This window comes from Euprymna scolopes, chromosome 1 (assembly GCF_053919585.1).
Source record: "Euprymna scolopes isolate OS-2025 chromosome 1, ASM5391958v1, whole genome shotgun sequence".
Classification (NCBI taxonomy): domain Eukaryota; kingdom Metazoa; phylum Mollusca; class Cephalopoda; order Sepiida; family Sepiolidae; genus Euprymna; species Euprymna scolopes.
In genome coordinates this window covers 159,427,948-159,443,251 of record NC_136482.1, presented here as the reverse complement: position 1 = coordinate 159,443,251, position 15,304 = coordinate 159,427,948, and the positions used below count along the sequence as shown (strand labels likewise).

Sequence of the window (15,304 nt, the reverse complement as noted above, 5' to 3'; positions counted from 1 at the left end):
TTGGTCAGTCGCTGTTGTTTGCATGAGACATGGATTATAACATGACATTCGATGGAAAGAATACTTTCCATGGGGTGGGAATTATTGCAGCCATCATACCAGGAAAGCAAGTCCGTCATGGGATACCACAACAAAAAATGGCCAACTTGAAACTTGTCGAAATGAAGATCGACATAGATTATCGTCTTCGAACGCATGTCAACCATTGCTTAGAATTTCTGTGAATTCCATATACATCTGATGTCTGTGATTGCAAATTGGACATTTTTTTAGAAATGTCTTTCTGCTTCCACAAAAGTACATCCAGTTCGCAAGGTATGATGCACCTGTTGCATAAGAAGTGCAAATATCAAGAAGGAAAATCTTTGCTACAATTTCTCCCAATGATAGACATGAATCCAGGATTTCCCATTTCTATCTCCCCCCCCCCCACTTCCTGACTGGTTTCCCAACGTAAAATGTACCAAACATTAATACTGTTACCCTTTTTCTCTCTCTCATTGCAAAACTCATGTTCTGCAGGTGAGGGAAGAAAAACAATTAAATCCACTATAAAGCAATCAAACCAAACACTACAAACTAGCGATTGAAGATATAAAGAGCTTGAAAAATAAAAACCTTGTACAAAATAACTGGATGCAACATGAATACTATTTACAAAATAACTGGATTCGGCATTAAATAATCCGAAAAAGGGTTGATATGCTGTAAAAGAAAACAACCAAACAAAACCAATCATTTAATGGCCAAAATTGCCGTTTTTATAATGTTGGATAAACATATATCATTCATGGAAAGATGGTACTTTCTTGATTCTAAGCATTTCTTTACACTTATTACATTTTTTTTTTATTACAAAATTTATTGCAGTTGCATATATAATCTTTGCCATTTAAAATTCTGTTATATTTATCTTTTGTTAAATTACTTACATTGCATTCATGAGTTGTCTATTTTAAGTAGTAAAAATATTTTGCAACAATCTTAAATGACTTCCCTTAGCAGCAGTTTTTAACAACACAAATAGATCCATATGGCGACTGAGGCAGCTCTAGTTTGATGTCTCTGATTTAATAATAATTAAGTATTTGGAACTAAAAAAAACAAAAAAAAAAAAAACAATTTCAATGAAAAAAATCAACTGGAATTTTTTTATTGCTTAATTATCACTTTATTTTTTTATTTTTTTCAGTTTGTTTCAAAGTATTTGATTCCGATCATGATGGTAAACTGGGAAAAGATGAACTGCAATCTATGCTAGAGGCTCTAATGGTGATACGGAAGGAGAACAGCTCACCTGAGGAATTGGTAAGCAGTGTTTAATATTTGCTGAACTCTTTAATTTAACATTTAATGTAGATTATTTCCTGTAATTAGCTTAGTAAGTAGCTTTACCTGGACTATCATCATGTGGACCTCGTCGCCATCTTGGATTTCATTTCACCACAGGAGCAAGGGATGAAAACTGTTTATAATTGTTAATATTTTTTATGTAAGTTTTCTAATCTGAACAATTAAAATGCTTTCTTTTTAATTCATTATTGATATTTACTGTTTTTTGGGGGGTTGTTTTTTTTAATAGAAAATATGCAGGCAATCCTGGGTAACTTTGCCAGTGTTTTATAAATATTGCAGTCATTGGTTTATTGACTTTTATGAATTCAGATCTCCGCCTTTTTACACATACTTTTTCACAGGAGCGATTGGTTTATTTTTGAGATTCAATAAATCATAACTTTTCATGGTAGATTACCTTTTTACAATTTCATGGTTGTCGTAACCGAGGTATTAAATTTAGCATATAATTAAATAAATGCACGTATCAAAAGCTAAATAAAATAGAAAGCTTTTCTTTGCCTTATCGCACGTTTTGAAAGCCGTTTCAATTTATTGCTTCTATATTTTTAGGAAGATGATGTACTACATCAACTTGAGCCAGAGACTGTTGCTATGGAGATTTTGTTGTGCCATGATAGCGATCAGGTGAGCAAACCTTTGCACAATTGATCTCGTAACTATTGAACAAGTTTAGCATCGTGCATTTACCAATAGCAAACTGAGCTATGAATGGGTTTATTAACCGTAGTTATATCAATATACCATTATAACTAATTTGCTTTTCTTACATGGATGTTTAGATGGGGGGGGGCATTGAAGGGCATAAAGGAATGGATTGATGTAAATATTTGAGAGGTGGCGGAAGAGCTTATAAAAATGAATAATTATCAAGAAATATATATGGATGATATCACAAAAAAATGAATGACATGATTTAAGAGCAAATGAAAAGGAGTAGGAGGAGTCAGAAGTGATTGCCATAAAGATGCGTGAGCAAAATAGATTTGATTTTAAAAAATTTAAAAAAAAAAAACTTATTAAAAAGTAACTCTTTATTTACTTTAAAATCGATGATGTCAAAAGATGAATGATGACTTAAAAAAAAATATAACTTAATTTTCAAGTAAAACAGACGTATAAGAGAATTTGAAACTATAAGTATTATCTAAAACTTTCAACAGAAGCGATGAATTTTCACAAGATAGGTATCGTTTTTGAAGCGTGAACCTTCGGATGACAAATATCGAAAAATTGGCTAAAAACATTAATTCCTTCACCCTCAACTGGGCACTTTTCTACAGGGAGGAGTCGCTTTTTTTGCCGATATTTTCGAAAGTCATCCACTCTTTTCGATTGACTAGCCTTAATTTAAACCTACATCACTTCCGGTTTGGTGATGGGTGCAACAGCAAAGATGTCACTTTTTTTTTTTTTTCACGTTCTTTTCCTCCTTCGCGGTACAGGTTCAAGCCTGCCTACTACCACCTTTTTTTTTTCCAGCACACACTTCCAAACACCTGGGAAACGCCTTTAGAAAACCCATTTTTAACACGAGAAGGGCGTTTTGTAACAATTCTGTACATTCACTTAACAATTTAATAAACAGAAGTTACTGTAAGAATCAAATATAACTTGAAAATCTTATCTAAAAATTAGCACAATCCCGATTCAGCATACATAGCCTTATTGATCGCCTTCATATTTTTTTATACTATTAGTAGGTAAAAAAAATGTAATCTTGTTCAATCAATCAGCTTCGGTATGGCACAGCTTCCATCTTGTATCTAGCAATTTTTTCATTGATGACTTTTTCATAGGATTTTGCAAAAGATTGTTTTCATATTTTGATTCAAATTTTTCCTTTTCTTGCTCTCCATATGCATGCACACACTCTGGAAGTAATTCCTGGAAGACCAAGTTGTAATGAAATACAGATTGCAGCCATAAAGGGAACAACATCTATTCTAAAAAAAAAAAAAAGCCATCAGATATAAATTCAAATCATAATGAAATCAAGTGTTAGCTTCCGGGAGGAGTTAGCTCCCTTGATCTCTTAAAAAGTTTATCAGGTAAAATAAATTAAAAAAAAAAAATGTGCTAAGAAAAACAAATACAGCTTAATTACATTGACAATTTTTTTTTGTTTTTTCAGGATGGATGTATAACACTGGAAGAATATTTAGTGTGGACAGTAAATAATACTTTATCAGAAGATTTACTTAATCTCCTCAGTCAGGTAAGTGCATACGCATTTAAATACCTTCTATAATATAAATCTCACCTGTCTGTTTAAATTTATGTATGCTTGTATGTCTGCCAAAAAATTTGACAGAGGAAACCGATTTTCACAAGATCGGTATCGTTTTGAGGCTCAACCCTTCGGACGACAAATATCGAAAAATTGGCTAAAAACACTGGGCACTCAGGCTAGTGTTTGATAAATGCACATTAATATCAGGTTGACAAGAAAGTTCTCTGAATTTTTAACTTTTAAATTCAGATGAACACATCTCGGCTCAAACAAAAATTTATTGATCGAAATAAGCAGCACCAGAATTAATACTTTTGCCAACGCTAACCAAGTGTATTTATGCCAGTTAGATGAAAAATCTTGCGTTCTGATGGCGATCAAGTCACTGACGGTGTTTTTAATATTGCTTAGATTTTTAAGCATTCCTCAGGCAGTAAGTTGTCGAGATTCTTGAAAAAGTGGTAATCAGTAGGTGAAAGGTGTGGAGAATATAACGGATGTGGCAGTTTCATAGCCCAATTCGTTCAACTTCTGCAGGGTTGGTTTAGCAACGTGTGGTCAGATATTGTCATAGAGGAGAATTGGGCCTTTTCTGCTGACTTGTGCTGCATGTTGTTGTTGAAGTTTCTGATGCATTTCATCCATCTTTTGACAGTACTTCTGTCATTATTTCGCCTGCATTAAAAACAAACTAAAAAATTAGTCTCAAATCACCAAGCATTCAGCATGATCTTATTTTGATGCAACTCTAGCTTCAGGGAGTGTTGTGGAGCTTCCTTGGCGTTTAACCACCGAGTTGAGCATCGCTAGTTGTTTTAAAGAACCCACTTTTTATCGCAAATCACAACCCAGTCGAGAAACTAGTCATTCTTGTTGCGTAAAAGAAGGGAAGATGACACTTCATAACATTTCTTTTGGTTGTCATTCAATTGATGAGGCATCATTTTATTAAGTTTTTTTTTGTTTTTTTATCTTTCTAATCTCAAGTGGTTGGAAATCATTGTATACATTGCGTCTAATTCAGAAACCAGTTCTCGAACAGTTATGTGTGGATTGGCTTCAACTAAGGCTCTTAAATGATTGTTGTCAACATCCAATGTCTGACCACTACACTAATTACCTTCAAGACTCTAGTCGCTGCCACAAAAATTATTAAATCACTATTCTGTGTGTTCAGTAGAGGTTTCTGGGTAAAATGCTTCATTGATAAATTGAGCTGTTTCAGCAGTTTTTCAGCTTAGCTTGAATTGAAAGAAGAAAATTGTGCAAATTTGCTTCTTTTTTCCATCTTGTATTCAACGTTATGAAAAGACATAATTGTTTTAAAACGACTGTAATTCAAACAATTAGATAGTGTGAATAACATTCTTTAAAATGATATATAAAGTAAAGGTATTATAATGATAACTGTATTGAAAATACATCATTCAAATTCAAAATTAAAAATTCCACATTAACTTCCTTCTCAAGTTAATATATTGAACAAAAAAAAATTGAACCAATTGTAGTTTTAGTGGACTAATGTAATAATATTTAGATATCAATGTGTAAAGATAGTTTCATAAATTTTCACATGAAGTTAAAAAGTAAAAACGCAAGAATGTCACCATTGAACCCATGTCAAATCTATGCTTTATATGGAAATCAAAGAATAGTATTTTTTTCTGGAAATTCCTTGGAACTACCTGATATAAGGAGCTAAAAAAATTTTTTAATACTTTAAAATAAAAACATTAACCAATAAGAAGTGTTGAATATGTAGATTCTGACCTAGAAAATATCAGTTCTTTCCCCTTTGTCAGGAAACATTACCCATGGAATGCGAGAACTAAAGGACAAAAACAGTATCCGCTCTTTACTCTTGTGATTTATTCATCCAGAAATGCTGGTTTTAGACAAAAGATGTTTGATTATTTGGTCATTGTGTTCTGCTGGACCAACTGAAGACGCCTCAACATTTTCGAAAAAATGACTTTTATAGGTTTTCAGGTATGCTGAAAATGAATATCGTAGGGAAAAATTGGTGCAGACAAATAGTTTTCGAGATATAAATACCTGTATTATGCAATGTAATGTCTAGTAATTTAAATTGGCCGCCATCTTTGTTGTTTTAATGAAATGGTTTAGTGAGCATGTGCAGACGAACTTTAAAGGTAATCCTACGAAATGCAAACGTTTATTCAATGTCATTTCTAGCTAATTCCACCAAAAAATTACTTTCGAGAATTCAAATTCAATAAAATTTGGTCAATGTGCACTGGTTGTCCAACCTATTTATTCGGGAAGCCATTCATAACATGGAGAGTTCGAAAATAAGAAAATGCCTTTCAGAATAACCCCACCCCTCCAACCTCTCTGTTAAGAACGGCTTTTGGAATAAACGCCCTGAACCTTCCCATGTTAAGAATGGCTTTCGAAATTGTATTGAAAAAATACTGAGGATTTGCTGCTTTCATATGCTTCCCATTCAAACATGGCCGCCAGTGATTTACATTTCAAAATACAGGTACTTATATCTCGAAAACTATTTGTCTGCTCTAATTTTCCCAGAGGTATTCCTTTTTCAGGATACCCGAAAACCTATAAAAGTTGTCAATTTATCGAAAAATGTTGATGTCTTCGTAACGGAGCACATTCACCGATTATTTTAAAGTGTTTTGCAATAAAAAAAATTACAAAAAGTACATCTTGAAATTATTTAGAAACTCGAACAGTGCTGAGTATATATACTAGTTTGTAATGTTTACATTTATATATATATATTAGAATATCTTTGAGAAACATGAAAATTTTTCCATTACACACAGTCTTCGTCATAATGAGTATGGATTTAAAATTTATGAAAAGAATTACAGTAATTCCTTTCTAATTTTTTTTTTTTTTTCTAATTTTTTTTTTTTTAAAGTTGAATTATGAAATTTTCAAACCGCCTATTCTGTTTTAGGTATGTCACATTGTTCTGGGTCTCCGGCCACAAACCCGTGATGAAGAAGGGAAAATTGTAAAGTAAGTATTTCTTGTTCTTATTAAACATAAAAAATCCTTATCCAGCAAAAACTGATTATTTTAAAGAAAGATCAACATTCCTAACCTTGTAGACATTTTCTAACACTTTTTGTAGCTTCTTTCAAATATATAAAAATTAAAATTCTGTGACAGATATATTTCTGATGAATTCTTACCTACTGTTAAATATGGCCTATTGAAATAGTGTAGCAAAATATGAGGGGGGCTCGTCAAGAATCTCAGTTCTCTGCTTTTTAGTGGAATTTCACTTTTTTAATCTTAAAAAAAAAAAAGTGAAGCTTTGTTTAAATCACTAGAACCTTCCATGGATATTAGCTCTTTTTAAGGAATAGGAAGAAATTGATTTTGACCAAATCATTAGAACATTATTTTGGCTGGATTTTATTTCTCTTTCTCCCTTACACTGTATCTCTCATTTATTTTATTTTGTTTGGCCTTGAGTTATATCTGGAAACATTTATTCCCATTAAATCCTTTTCCATTCCAAGGGGAAAAAAATCTTTCAAATTATTTTCTGAGTTGTTTCACGAGCTTCTGCTATTCAACAAAACATGCAAGACGTACATCATAAAGATATAAATTATTATAAGTGATAAATAAATACATCTTCTGGTTTTGTAATGTTGAATAATATATATATATATATATATATATATATATATATATATTAGTCAGAAATCGAAAAAAAAAAAAGCAAAACTTATTGGGGCATCGGAATTGGAAAAATTTGTGCCTACATTTTGATGCCAAAAAAAAACAAAAACAATTCCTTTCATTATTTTTCTTTTATTTGATTTTGTTTAAAAAAAAAACTTCCACTACTGGTAGTAATAATGAAATAATCAGTAGTTATTGATTTAAACTCCAAGTGAAACTATAATCTATAGATCTGCTCACCCCACAAGTGTGTTTTTATGTTTAAGAAAATATATGCACATTTAACATGATTTTAGAGTAATTTGGACAAAATAACCATTTTATAGTTAAATATTTAGAGATTTATAAAGAATCGGAATAGGTAATTGTATTGGAATCGGGAATTTAGTATGGAATCTGTAATTGTATTGGAATCTGGGGAAAAATATTGGGAATTATCCCATCACTATAATATACATATCGATATACTAGCAGGACCTGTTAATCGGTGTTGCTCGGTAGTAGCATGACAGATCCAGAACAAAATCATTAAAGGACTCCCCACCCCCCTGCTCAAAAAGAAATTAAACTATGGTTGTTGTAGGTGGACACTACTATTCCTGGAAATTAGACACTGGCGGCTGCAGCCTAAATGAAATAATCTGGTTTCCACTGTTGGGCATTTTTATCCAGTGGCACCTAGTGGAAACCAATGTTTGATTGTCAGTACTGTTGGTTTGAGACGATAACCTGCTGGTACTGGTTGCAACCAACCTGCATAATATTTTTGTTTTTAACTTATTTACGAGTGTTTAATCAGTTCTAAAAAGAAAGTGTCAACATAAGTTATAGCTTTGTAAACCTGGTAATCGGTCAAGAATATAAAATTAAATTTAATCATCAATAGGGAAAAAATGAAAAAAAAAATATAATAGCATTAGTAAAGTCTTGATAATCGCTTCATAATTGAAAATTAAATATTGGTACTCGTAAAAGAAAAATTTTTTTCTATGGCCATTTTGGGGTGAGGGTAATGGTGTGTCGATATTTTGTGCGTGTTTACATTTTGAGTGTGCCATCCAAGCAAGGAAAGAGCAATATGTTTGATTACATTTTATGTTATTTCTGAGAAAAGAGATCAAATAAAATGCGTGTTAAAATACTAATAATTCCTAAACCTTCTGTTAGAGCTCACCATAGAAAAATTGTTAGGATTCCAGTATTTAATGTTTAAATTTTGAGCGATTGTCAAGACTTCAAAGACATTATGTATAATTTGTTTTTACTTATGCATGTATGCTAACATGTTAATTTGTTCAGAAGTTGCCAGTATTTATGTAACATTAGGATAATTTTAAGATTACCAGGTGTAAAATTTCTGTTTTTGAGCAATTAATGTTTGTATTTGTTTGTTTTTTTTGTTTTTTTTTGGGTTTTTTTTTTTTTTTTTTTTGCACTATTGCATTCTGTAAAGAAGTTTTGTCTTGATTTTTTTTTTTTTTTTTTTTTGTCTTGTTTTTTTTTTTTGGTTGTTTTTTTTGTTTTCTTTTACAAAATTTGTTATTAATTTGTTAGGTGAAAGTATGCAATAGTTGCAAAACAATATCCCCTACTCACGTTTGTCATGGATTTCTAAATCACGATTAATTCATTGCAAAAGTCCAAAAATAATATAATGAATATCCAAAGAGGAAAAATATGAATATGCAAACAAAAAAAAAAAAAGTGAATATTATTCATCAAACTACGGCATATGTTTTGTGAATGTAGGAGAATGGCTGTCGAAATAACACCCATAACCTCAAAAGCCGTTCTTAATATGGGAAGGTGGGGGTGTTTATAATATGCTGAGTTATACAGTCAAAAAAATACTTTTTTCAAAGGCTGTTTAAGCGTAATAGACCAAAGAAAAAAATAGAAAAAAAAAAAGATTAGCATTTGTTGTTAGTGGGTAAACGATGCCATGATACGGCGTAAAAAAATAGCAAACTAACTTTTCAAACACAAACAAAACCAAAAAATGTTTTCACTAAAGCAAAGAAAAAAATTATTCAAAAAACAAAAAAGAATAGTTGGCAATAAAAAGAAAGAAATAGAAACAGCAAAGTTTATAAATGTAATCAACGCTATAATGTATTGTTTTGAAGTATTGGTTTATAATGTGGTAATTCCGGAATAAATGAATTAGCGGGAACCAATCAGAAGTGGATTTTCCTGAGGGAGACTATTATTTTTTTTATTCTAGTACGAGAAAGTTAATGCTATATCTATTTGTATGAGTCAGTTAAGGGCAGTGTAAGCCTAGAATATGTGGGAAGTGTAGACTTCTTTCTGATGTTGACTAGCAGTGGTGGTAGATCTAAATATTTAGAGGGAAAATAAGAACTCCTTGATCTAAAGATGTTGCAATTGTGATGGTGTTGCTTCTAGGATGCAATGTAGCATTTTATTATAACGACTTAATGTGTCTAAAATGGTGTTCGAAAGTTATAAGATAGCGGCTAATAGCCTAGACGTATTGAATTTGTATGTGGCATCTGTTGTTGCAAACCTACGATACTTTGGTCCAGAAGGGAATTTCTGTAGTTATTTTATTATATAGAAGAATATGTCAAAAAAAAATTTATAGGTCTGACTTTTTTTTTTGTGTTTCTAATGCTCATTCATAGTTTATATGAAAAACTTTAATAATAGAACACTTTTTTGTTCATTTTGAAGGGGTTGGTTGGAGAGAGAATCAAGAAAAGTGTTAAAAGTTGGTCAAACCTGGTACCTCATCAGCATGGCTTGGTGGAACTCATGGAATGAATATGTTACATCAGAAGTAAGTATTTTATACTAAATCTTTGCAGTTTTTCTTTATAAGTAAAAAAAAAAAAAAAAAAAATGTGCATTTTTAGCAAAATACACAAATGTTCTAAGATTTGAATATTTGTATACTGCTAAAACATTGGACAAATTAAAGCGCATTTTTTACGGTGAATATCATTGTACAAAGACAATGTTTTTTTTTTTTTCCCCAATCAAAGATTTTTAAAGATTTTTTCTTTTTTGTATATTTGTTTTGAAAATAGGTTTATTTTTAAATAAGCACCTTTTTTTTTTACATTTTTTTTTTTTAAATTTTTATTTTTAACCTTAATCCTAAACTAACTGAAACGTATATTTTTATGTTTAATCTGGTAAAAGTTGGTTTAGTTGAGTTTGAATACTGTAGAAGCACTCAAGAAATCAGTTTGTTCATCTATTATATAAATGTCAAATGTCTTTATGTGTATGTAGTATGTTTGTATGTCTGCTAAAACTTTCGACAGATGTGACGGATCCTGACAACACATCAGTTAAGACATTACGTTTTTTTTTTTTTTTTTTTTTTTTTTTTTTTAACCTTTTTCTCTTTTGTGTTGCAGGTTCAAGCACGCCTGCTTACTACCCCCCCCCTTTTTTTTTCTTAACACCCGGGATGCCTACTGTTGTTTTGTCCCCCCCCCCTCCCGACTTCTACCACTTTTTTTCTTTTTTTGAAGCACCTTTCGGGGCGCCTTACTACACCCCACTTCGACACACCCAGGCAACGCCAGGTACTCCCTCTAGTATAAAAATAAATGCTTTAACAAATGCATTTAGGACAATGCAAAGGTTGCTGCAAAGAAAGTGGGTTCTCTCTACTATGCTAAAAAATTACTTGTACCTGAGAGTATCCAGTATCAGTAAAATGCCACCATGGAGCATTGTTGTCATATCCGGGCTGATGCATTCACCACTAATCTCTTTCTCTCTCTTTGTCTAAAAAAAACAAAAACAAATAAAGACTTTCCAATCTAATGGGTCCTGCACCGTCAACAAAGCTCCAAATCCATTAAATATCTTTGGCACAGTTTTGTTTTTCTTGGCTTTTAATAAACGCTCTTGCAAAATGAACACTAGCTAAATTATGATGTAAATTAATGTCCTATACCACCGGATTAATGAGTTGATTAAGATCAGTTAAGATGCTAAATGTTAAATTTGATGTTACATTTGAAGCACCGTTCTTGTAAGGTTTGATTTGGAATTTTAATACTTTTAGAAGCCATGTGACAGACATATTGTATTCCGTTTTGGAACCTATGAATAAAGAACTTTTACACACACAGTGACTTTTCTATAATAGTAGACATGTTTTTTTTTATGTACTCATGACTTGCTGCTTCTGAAGGGTCAGTCTGTTTGAGAATAAGGATTAAATAGTTTCAGTGAACTGAATGAGAATACAGTAGAACCCCTGAATACAGCATTAAAAATTAGTAACAGAATACAGTACAGTGTGTGTATATATATATATATATATATATATATATATATATATTATTATTATTATTATTATTATTATTCAATTTTCACCCCAAATAAGGCATTGTGCCACTTTGAAGTAGGGGGCTACTATCGGGGACATAAGTTGCAGGGGTATTATGAAGGGAGATGAGTCGCAAGACGTCTGTTCACATTACACTTGAACTTCTGCATGACAGTACAGTTAGGAAAGCAGACTCCCAGAAGGGAGTTCCAAAGTCTAGCAGTTCTGGAGAAGAAACTATTGGAGTAGAAGGCTTTTTTACACCTAGGGATCTCTACTGTGAAGGGGTGGGATTTAGCTGCTTGTTGGGGGGGGTATTCACGTCGAGGGGGTATAAGTTCTTGTAGTTCGTCAGAGCATTCACTATTAAAATATTAAATATAATAATAAAATATTAAATATAATACACATGTATATAATCAAATAAAATTATCAATAACACCGTAAGGCAGGGGCAAATGTCGTGACCAGGGGCTGGAAAAACATTGTATTCTACATCGTAACCTGAAGAAAACCATATCCTAGGGCCACTGTATCCCAGGGTTCTACTGTACCATGATTTTTTTTTTTTTTTTTTTTTTTTAAATAAAAGAATCGCCACTTATCAAGGCCCAGATGCCACTCGAGGATAAGGGTTAATGAGGATCCAGTAGTCAATAGGACAATATCGTCGTAATCGTTAGTAGTGGAAATTTGGTAAATTGGATTACTTAAGGGGTTCACATGTGACTTGAAGACAACCATATTATAGTCAGCTGGAAAGCAGGCAAACAAAAGGGTGCCACAGGCATGCATTTCTAGAAAAAAAAAAAATGAAAAAAATTTTTTTTTTTTTAAATTTAAAAAAAAAAAAAAAAAAAGCTCTGTTCATGGAATCTACATTTAGATTTAGACCTAGATAAAGATTTAGGGAAAATATTGATAGTGGTTGCAGCCAGACGAGTGTTTTACGCAAATGTTTGACAAGGGGAGGTGCATAGATTGGAGCTCAGACAAGCACTGATGGTTGAAATTTGGCAGAATTTTATTATTTAAAGAGAATAGTTCAACAGGAATTTGCTAACATTGGATTTGAAAATGATGATTATAGACAGCAGGGAAGCAGCCTTATATGGTATTGTGTGTTTACAAAAAAATTAGTTTTGAAAAGAAACTTTGCTCATGGTAGTTCTGTTCAGTTTTAGATATATAGAAGAAACTGGACTTATTTACAACGGTTGTAGCTAGATGAGTTTTTGTTGTTCCTGTTTTACAGGAAGCAACCATAGATTGGCGCTCTCTTGAGCAGCTATCATGAAAAACTACACATTTAGTGATGGACCTGCTCTGCCAAATTTGGTGGATATCCTGGAAGAAATGTAGTGGTGGGCATTCTTTCAGAAAACAAGTACACTTTTACAAAAATTAATTAAAAATAATTCTATAAACCTTCCTTTTCATTTCTTTAAATGTCACTGTAATCAAGGATGCAATTTTTTTTTTTTTTTTTCTTCGGAATTATGCTTTTCTTAAAATAAAAAAAAAATTGGATTTCCATTTCATTCGCTAGAGTTTCTCATCTGAGTTTTTTTTGGGGTTTTTTTATAAGAAAAGACTGATTTCTGCAAAATTGCCAGAGCCTTATCTCCTTATTTTTCATCGATATTTGAGCAAGTTATATTTTTCTTTCTCAGTTTTCCTCTCTTTAGCTCACTTTATCTTTCTCTTTTCATGTTTTCTCTTTTCCTCTCACCATCTTGTCTTGCATTGCTTTCCTTTTGCCTCTTATAAGAGTTCTCTCTGAAAATGTTAATTTTGCTATGAACGCTGACACTTCGATCTTGCTGTTACCAAATCAGGCTGTCTGAAGATACCATCTTCCTGACTTAAAGACCCTGTTGGTGGGGCATTAGAATACGCCGACTGCCCCCCTGCAGAGGGTAAAAGTCCCTCAATGGGGGTCCTGGATATGACCTTAAACTATATCCAGTGGTGAGGTCCCAGCTTGTGGGCTTTGGGGAGTATGGAGCAACCCTTTAATTACCATTGCTCCCAGGTCCACTCTGACCCGGAGTGGTAGTACCTGTTAGAGTCCCAACTATGGGTTGAATAGAAACCGATGTGAAAACAACAAATATATTCTATTAAAACAATTTTTCTTCAAAATCACTGGATTCGGCATTAAATAACCCGAAAAGGGTTGATATGCCGTAAAACAAAAACAACCAACCAATCCTGATCTAAAATGCACCAAAGTTTTTTTTTTTCCCTATTGCAAACTTTTATCATGTTCTACAAAGCAAAAAACGAAAGCATTCTTCCTTTACAAAACAATCAAACCAAACACCATGAATAAATATTTAAAGATATCAAGAACTTGAAGTATAAAATCTTTTATCAAAATGACCAGATTCGGAATTAAATAACCTGAAGAGTTGATATCCCATAAAACGAAATGAAACAAAGACTTCAATGATTGGAAAATTGTTTGCTTGCACTACCCTGCACACACACACACACACCGTGGAGAGAGGGGGGACATAACCCCAGGTTGAGAATCCTCATTTTAGTGGGGTTTTTTTTTGTTATCATTGCCTATGCGCATTCCTGTTTAATATATCTTTCTCTAACAGATTTTTAATTTCTCTTGTAATTTTCAGGTTTCCACTGCTTACACCGATCATGACATTCCACTTTCTAATGGCATCAAATGGTCAAGCACTGATTCGTTAGGACGTCAAAAGATCACGAAGGGCAATAAGAATTCGTTGCTGGCCATGGAAGATGACTCTGTTGTGATGGTGAACATTACGCGGGTGGATGATAGCTATACGATGCAGTCGATGACATCAAGCATGGTGGATGACAACTGTTCGCGGTCAGCAGCTGGCCTTTGTGGCAGTGGCCGGCGTGAGGCATTAAACCCACTTGACATGTGCAGCAACAGCATCACCCGCAGCCCTAGTGCTTCACCCAAAATGCGCAAAAGGACACAGCTAGCTCTGCCACAGAAACCAGGAGCCATAGACAACAGTCCTCTTGTGCAAATAAACACAATGAAGGTTCGTTCACAATTTCTCCTTAATCTACCAGAATAACCAGTAACCTATTAATAATTTAATGACTTAATGATACCATAATTATTAAATTTAATTTTCAAAGTGTTATTTTTATTTATTTATTTTTTTTAATGGTGGCTGTCCCTAATATGACCACTCTTCTTCATGATTCAGATACAAGAGAAAGATTTTATCAGTCTATTTGCTATGTGTCACTGGAGACTTCCTGTTTTTGATGCATCTTCCTGTACACATCAAGATAGTGTTTATTTTCCCTTTAGTTTAGTCAAGTTTATTTCACTTGTATTTATTCTATTTCAGTTGTCCTTGTGCTACCAGATCAGGTTGTCCGAATCGGTTTCCTGACTTAAATGCACCAAATATTGATGTTATTGTTTTTGCGTTTCTCTCTGCAAAACTCAATTATGTTCTGCAAAGCCAAAAACAACACTTTTTCCCTACCAAACAACCAAACTAAACACCATGAACTTGAAGGTATAAACGACGAAGCATAAAATCTTTTGCCAAAATGATTGAATTCGAAAAAGGTTGATATGCTGTAAATAAAAACCACCAAACCAAACACCATGAATAAATATTTGAAAATATAAACAACTTGAAGCATGAAAACAGTCTTCCAAAATTAATGGATTTTGCATTAAATAATCTGGAACGGTT

The 15,304-nt window shown here is 32.7% G+C and overlaps 1 protein-coding gene across 1 annotated transcript in view; it reads left to right on the top strand.

Moving 5' to 3' along the window:
- LOC145276906 (ubiquitin carboxyl-terminal hydrolase 32-like) overlaps nucleotides 1-15,304 on the top strand; it is a 477,530-nt gene that overhangs the window by 364,847 nt on the left and 97,379 nt on the right. Inside the window, exons 8-13 of the mRNA XM_080128370.1 lie at nucleotides 1,193-1,308; nucleotides 1,909-1,983; nucleotides 3,491-3,574; nucleotides 6,534-6,595; nucleotides 9,971-10,076; nucleotides 14,228-14,629. Coding sequence (XP_079984496.1) covers nucleotides 1,193-1,308; nucleotides 1,909-1,983; nucleotides 3,491-3,574; nucleotides 6,534-6,595; nucleotides 9,971-10,076; nucleotides 14,228-14,629 — 845 coding nt within the window. The remainder of the gene's footprint in view (nucleotides 1-1,192; nucleotides 1,309-1,908; nucleotides 1,984-3,490; nucleotides 3,575-6,533; nucleotides 6,596-9,970; nucleotides 10,077-14,227; nucleotides 14,630-15,304) is intronic.